The 7,260-nt window shown below is 42.9% G+C and overlaps 1 protein-coding gene across 3 annotated transcripts in view; it reads left to right on the top strand.

Annotated features, from left to right (window-relative positions):
* The window catches only part of PAN2 (poly(A) specific ribonuclease subunit PAN2), a 152,239-nt gene extending 146,100 nt beyond the window's left edge, over nt 1-6,139 (top strand). For 2 of the 3 annotated variants that reach the window (XM_075336998.1, XM_075336999.1), the window contains 3 exons: nt 4,118-4,297; nt 4,372-4,465; nt 4,787-6,139. In XM_075336998.1, coding sequence (XP_075193113.1) covers nt 4,118-4,297; nt 4,372-4,465; nt 4,787-5,046 — 534 coding nt within the window. In that variant the 3' untranslated portion in view covers nt 5,047-6,139. The remainder of the gene's footprint in view (nt 1-4,117; nt 4,298-4,371; nt 4,466-4,786) is intronic. The other variant, XM_075337000.1, reaches the window with a different exon arrangement.
* Nucleotides 6,140-7,260: the final 1,121 nt, after the last annotated feature.

The following is a 7,260-nucleotide window of genomic DNA, read 5'->3' on the forward strand; positions in this document are numbered from 1 at the left end:
GACCAGAGCTGTCGGTGCCTCTTGGGCTTTTAGGCACCAGGCAACGGCTCAACAAGTCTGTCAGGCTGCCACTTGGACTAGCCTGCATACCTTCTTGCTTCGGCAGATGCGAGCTTGGGCAGACGCATCCTTCAGGCGGCTGTCGCCCATTTGTGAAGTTAGGTTCTGCCTACTTCTTAGTTTTTCTGTTTATTCCCACCCAGGGACTGCTTTGGAACGTCCCAAGGTCTGGGTCTCCCAAAGGAACGATCAAGAAAAAGAGAATTTTGTTTACTTACCGTAAATTCTTTTTCTTATAGTTCCGTCTTGGGAGACCCAGCACCCTCCCTGTTGCCTGTTGGCAATTTCCTTGTTCCGCGTGTTATCATCGGCTGTTGTCGTGGACAGAGTCTCCGGTTGTTCCGGCTTTTGCTCTTCTACTTGTGGGTGGCTATTCTCCTTCAGCTTTTGCACTAAACTGGCTAGGACTGGCTCACCAGGGGGTGTATAAGCTCAGAGGGAGGAGCTACACTTTTAGGTGTAGTACCTTGTGTGTCCTCCGGAGGCAGAAGCTAAACACCCAAGGTCTGGGTCTCCCAAGACGGAACTATAAGAGAGAATTTACGGTAAGTAAACAATTTTTTCTTTTTTTTTTTTTTTTTTTTTTTTCTTCCCCAGTCATAGCACGACTAATTTAGGTACAGTCACAGGGCTCATGCTCTCTTCCAGATAAAGATAGATTCCCTTATTCCTTATCTCCAACATGGCAGATCTCCCAAGAAATTCAAGAAAAGCGCACATTTTAGTTCATCTTCCAGGTCTCAATCTACTTAGGCATCCTTCCCTTGCTCCCTCCTTCAAACTCCTGAACTGCCAGTGTGTCTCGTTACAAGTCAGAAATCTGTTTGGAGTAAAGATTGGACTCTAAGCTACAGAATATGGTGGATAGCCCAATTACAGCTGATAATCAGACTCTGCGTAAAGGAATGCGGAACCTGCTCAATCCAAACATGTAATTTTAAAAAGTCAAAGCTGTTTCCTTAGGTTTTTTTTTTGGCCAATCATGCAGAATTCAGCCATTTTTGTCAAAGTAATGGGAACATCCAGACAAATGCATGGACGAGCTAGACTAATTTTGTCTGACTTTCTACAAAGATGGGCAGAGTCTCCCCTACTGGGTCCTCTGGTTTCCTGGCTGTCCACGAACACTATTCTTCCCCCTCTGAGAATTGTCCTCCCTCAAAGATTCCTCTAACAGGCACCCCTAAACACGAGCATAATCTGCCTTTTTGAGGTTTTGGGATCAGCCTTATGCCAGTCCTTTGTCTCAACATGTGTTTCCAAAGTGGTTCTGGCCTGGGATAAACACCTGCGCTATGATATCCTGTTGAGCGCTTCCCACTTCTAAACTAGTGGACTTAGCAAACCAGCTTGCCCATGCAGGGAAATGCTTCATAACTGCTTCACTGCATTCAGCTGCTTGCGCAGCCTTTTCAGCTAGTAATATCTTAACATTTGCAGCATCTTCTGGATTCCAACTCCGCATTCCATGCCTTCAGCCATAAGTCCTTCACCAGCAGCCTCCCCTTCCAAGGCTGCCGGCTGTTCAGAGAAAAGCTAGATAAGATCTGACGCCACCAGGAAAATTACTGTTTCTGCAACCGAAACAAAAGATGTATGCTGCTGCCACTAGGAGGCAAACACTGCAAAAAGGTTAGCTCCTACAGCTTTTTCTCCTATAAAGATGGGAGAAGTCAGCCATCCCTGGCCCAAACAGTCACACTTCCTTCTCTGATCAAAAGGTGCCTGGAATGGTGGAGACATTCTCCCTTTGTTTGTTGCAATAGATTGTTTCTGACAATGCATTGGAAGATCATAATTTGATGCCAGCCTCCTTTTGGCTGAGGAGCAGTTTTTTAGTACCTTATGGTACAAGGATGACTGCTCTGAAATTATCTCTTCACAGCAACAGCATTGAGCTTGGCACAATCTTCTTGGCTCGCCTTCACGGTCAGGATCTACTTTTCGGCTGTCTGATCCGCGTCCAATCGGATAACTCCATGACATACATCAACCACCAATTAGGATGAGACACCTCTGACATTACTGCTCTGTTTAAAGTTCCTATCATGGGTTAAACTGAATCTGCCAGAAGTCTCAGCTGTACACATCTGTGGAATGTACAACTGGGCAGCCAACTTTCTGGAGGGGCCTCACTGTGGGCGAAAGGTACCTTGATCAGGTTTACCTCATATTAGGCGGCCTTGATTGTCACATCTGAACCGTAAGGTTCCCCAGTTCGTGTCCAGACCTCATGATCTCCCAGCCCCCCCCCCCCCCCCACAGCAATCGACTCCAATGCTCTGGCATTTTCTTGGTGCCAGTTCTCCCTTCTATACCAGTTTTCCCACCCCTCTTCCACTGATCCACCTCAATCTTCTTAACCAGCACGGGTATGGAGCACCAATCGTACATGTGGCTCCAGACTGGCCCAGAAGACCTTGATGGGCAGAGCCAGTCTCCTTCCTTTTGGACATCCCTTGGAAACACTCCCAGACCGTCAAGATCTCCTCTCGCAGGGTCCCCTCTTCCACTAGAGTTCAGTCACTCAGTTTAATGGCATTGTTATTGAAACCACAGTATTGAGATCCCCTGGTCTCCAATCAGGTCATCATACCATGATAAAGACTAGGAAGCCACATTCCTTACAAATATGCCATCAAACATGGACTGTCTTTTTCTGCTGGTGTGAATGAAACAAAACATTCTCATGGTATTCTCCTTGCCTTCCCTGCTTTCCTCTCTGCAGTCAGGCCTTGATTCTAGCCTTTCCCTTAGCTCTCTCAAGGGTAAGGTCTCAGCACTCTCCGTTCTCTTCCAGAGAAACCTTGCGTTCCGTCCCCAGGTAGGAACATTGTCAGGGTATCGAGCCTTCTTTACCATATAGACATCCAGTGGGACCTTATCCTCGTCCTGGACATTCTTTAGAAGTCTATATTCGAAACACTACAAGAAGTCCTTATCCTTCCTCTCCTGGAAGGTTGACTTTCTGATAGCAAACACCTTGATCAGACGTGTCTGGAAATCGTAGCAATGTCCTACCACTCTCCCTACTTGGTGTTTCACAAATACAAGGTGGTATTCCATCCATTTCTGCCTAAGGTTTACTTGTTTTAGCTTAAAGAGGACACTGTGCTCCCTTCGTTTTGTCAGTTTCCCTCTGGAGTGGTTGCAGCATAAGCTGGACCTCGTGAGAGCTCTAAATCACCAGGACGGCACCCTTCAGACTTGCAGACTCTTCATTCCAGATGATCATCACAAAGGTCTTCCGGTTTATAGATCCACCATTGCCTACTGGATCTGGTCTGCAATCCAGGAAGCTTACTGGATAAAGGACAAAGTGTGCCCACTCAGTCATGTCTTATTCCACTCGTGCAGTGGGCACCTCCTGGACTGTCTGCCAACAGGGCTCTGTTTCGAAGCTGTGCAAAGCTGTTATCTGGTCTTCCATTTACACCTTTGCAAAATTCTACAGGGTTCACACCTATGCCTCATCAAATGTGTGCCTCGGTGGAAGGGTCCTGCAAGTCCCAGTTGTCAGAGCTCAGACTTGATGGTACTATCTAGTGCCCATTAAGAACATCCGATTGTCTCTCCTGTGACCCACCCCTAATGAAGTGTTGGAGAAAAGATTCTGGGTACCGTAAAATCTTGGATGCTTCACTGGGGGATACAGCTTTTTGTTTAGGTGTCCTTGTTGCTACTTTCTCATGGTTAGACAAGGCAAGTACATAAAGTATTAATAAACTGATTATCTTCTTGCCAGTTGGTGGGGATATACTGCTGGGGAGGAGCTAACCTTTTTGCAGTGTCAGCCTCCTAGTGGCATCAGCATACTCCATTGTTTCCTGTGTGCCCCATTGAAGGCTCGAAGTCTACAGTGAGTGCTCAAAATGTTTTATATAAGGGTATACAGGTGGTGGCCGTACTTTATGACCGCACCTATGGAAAAACTTTGACCGGTTACCGTTTTAAACAGTGCATATGCAACAGCAGAGGTGACAGTGTGGGTTTTTTGTTTTTACTATATGCAAAAGTTGTGACTTTTGTGGATTTTCACAACCTAACTTTCTTGCAGGTGGTGGATTATCTTACACAGTACTCTGGCATAAAGCCTGGCGACTTGGATGCCAAGATCTCCTCCAAGCATCTGACAACATTAAAGTCCACATACTTAAAACTAAGGTTTCTCATTGATGTCGGAGTGAAGTTTGTGGGTCATGGACTTCAAAAAGATTTCCGTGTCATAAACTTAATGGTAGGAGTTAAGTTATTTGAAATTGCATATTTGAAATCTGTTCAATATTTGAATTGCTTATTTATTGGCTGTAGGTGCCAAAGGATCAAGTGATTGATACAGTCTACTTGTTTCACATACCACGCAAAAGAATGATCTCTCTGCGGTACTTGGCATGGTATTTCCTTGGTGAGCTTCCAGTTTTTTTTTGTTTTTGTTTTCCTTTGAAAACTAATTTGTAAATAAACTTAAGTCTTTACCCATTCAGGTTCACATTCCTTGTACAGATACCTAATATTGAACATTGTAACAACTTTCCAATTGGGTATAAGCAGTTCAAATATATCTTATATAAAATGTATGTAATCTTGAGTACCACATGGGCAGGGACAAAAAAATTCACTGTATTTGGCCATGCTTTGCTAAGTTATGTCTGTCCTAGGATGTTTGTTTTGGATGGAAAATGTTTAGAAACATGTTGCTTTTTTATTTATTTTTTTACTCCTATAGATCTGAAGATACAAGGTGAGACACACGATAGCATAGAAGATGCTCGGACAGCCCTACAGCTCTATCGCAAATACATGGAGCTTAGTTTTAATGGAAAAGAGCCAGAAAATTTCCGCAAAGTGTTGAAGTGCCTGTATGAAAAGGGACGAAAAATGGACTGGAAGGTTCCAGAACCAGAGAATCAAAGCAGCCCAAAAAGTAAAGTGGACGTGATTCTTCTTGACCCTGATACAAATGATGATCTCACATCTGCCCAGTGACTGTCCCTTTACCTCACTTGACTGTCACTACTTTTTCTTTTATCTGACACTGATCTAGTCTTATTCACCTTCTCACTGACCATTAATGCGTGAAAGATGCCACTTGATCTGTATAGATCAGCTTTTTATGATGTAGTGTTTATAGAAATCATTTTAGCTTTCCTTTTATGTGGAGATGCTTGTGTTCTTGGCTGTGATTGAGCATCTTTTAAATTGACCGTTTATTGGACGGATAGTTGACCATATCTCCTTTTTCCAAATACTCTAACGCTTGCATGAGTGTCTACCTTGGAATTACTTGGTTTTCCTTTGCTATTTTCATCTTAATAGCAAGCTATTCAATGAGAAATCTGTACATCTATGCATTCGAGCTTATTTTACAGTGGTTGGTCTCTACACCACCTATAATACTGCCATTGCATCTTCAGCCCCATGGTGAAGGGTACTGTAAAGATCCCAACAGTAATGGAGTTGTTCCTGGGTAGACAGTTTTTGTTTTTTATATTTTTGTTTACCTGCTAGTTCCCTGTATTTTTTATTTTTTTTTTTAATTAACATTTGCTTGACCTTTATTTCCTGAAGCATGCATGTGTAGATGTTTTGTAGAATATGTATGTGCAGATGATTTGCCTCACCGATATGACTTGATGTGCACGAGTAGGTTTTATCAGTCTAGTCTGAGTTACAAATTCACTTGTGAAATTTGCCTAACTGATTTCCAATTCTGTTTTATTCACAGATGCGCCAGTGTATTCTGCTATGGTGGGACTTTAATGTCCTTTTTTAATTTTTTTCTTTTTATGAACTTGATAGCGTGGAAACTAATGTTCCACTTACTATTTTTATTGGTTTTTTATGTTTTACTTGTGATGACTTGTGAAACCGTTCTGTGAACGCCAACACATCTACTTTTAATAAAACCAAAAACTGAGTCCAGTGTTTGTTTTATTGATCCCTTTTAAGTATTATGCTTCACAAACATCCTGTAATTCACGATTTGTTTTATTTTTTTTTTTGAAATGTAAACCTCTCATGACTGAATGTTTTTAAGATGTATTTTGCAAAATTGCTTAAATAAAGTCAATATGTGTCAGGGTGATCTTCATTCAAAGGTTATACAGTGGTTTAACTTCCAAGGCAATAATTTTAATGATTTAAAGGGAACCTCACTAGTTAGTTTTTTATGATTTGGGGTTTTTTTCGTTCATGAGCTAATACCTGAACCTGACTCTGCCTCTGTGCTGCATTCTGAAAATGTGTATATGTCCTGATCCCCCTGTATATCCCACCAACATAGCTTTTGAATAGCCCCCACGCTCTATGCAAATCTGACCTGTCCAGTCAGATGGGTCATTTCACCAGCTCCTATCCATCATCCTAATGATGTGGATGATGCGTCTTGCCTCATCCACAGAGTAAAAAAAAAAAAAATCTCATTTGGTAGTCTCTTGCTTTACAGAAAGTTTCAGCTCAACCTTTCATTCCCCGTTAAATAACAATTCGAGCAGTATGTGGCTAGGAAGATCATGGGTGCGGGGTCCGATCAAGTGATGGGCGGCGGACTCACAGATAACTGGGACTAGTGGTCCTACCCAGATTTATTAAAAGAAAAAAAGGGGGTGGGGGGGAAATCTGGTTCCGGCTCGGAATTGATCCCAACTATCTGACTGGAGACCAACTCATATGGGACCAGGATCTGGCAATTAAAAATGAGGATAGAAAAGATAGGAGCAAGTGATTCATACTTAACAAGGCTCTGGCGCAGATGTAACTGCTTTCTGGCAACTTATTCTCTTTTGGGGTCGCTCATTTTACCTTCATTGCATATCCACTGCTTTTCCTGGCCACCAGCGTCTGTGATTGCAGTCAGACATGCCCCCACCCTGAGTGTCAGCTGACTGCTTCCAATCAGATGCTATGTGTCTATCATGGTATATAAATGAAATATGGGGGGGGGGACCATACGCCAAATATTTTGATGCCCAGATAAAGCATATGCCTACTGGCTGCAGCCCTCAGCCGTGCACTTATCTTGTATGTGTGTATTTAAATTTGAAAGCCACATGCAGTTACTCTTATTTTGATAAAGTAAAATGCTGTGGTTTTTTTTTTTTTTTCCTTCACCCCAACAATTTTTGTTACCCAGCCATGATAAAGTCTGACACCTGGGGGCTGGTATTCTCAGGCTGTGGGAGATCCATGGTTATTGGGCGT

Source organism: Anomaloglossus baeobatrachus, chromosome 2 (assembly GCF_048569485.1).
Source record: "Anomaloglossus baeobatrachus isolate aAnoBae1 chromosome 2, aAnoBae1.hap1, whole genome shotgun sequence".
NCBI classification, from domain to species: domain Eukaryota; kingdom Metazoa; phylum Chordata; class Amphibia; order Anura; family Aromobatidae; genus Anomaloglossus; species Anomaloglossus baeobatrachus.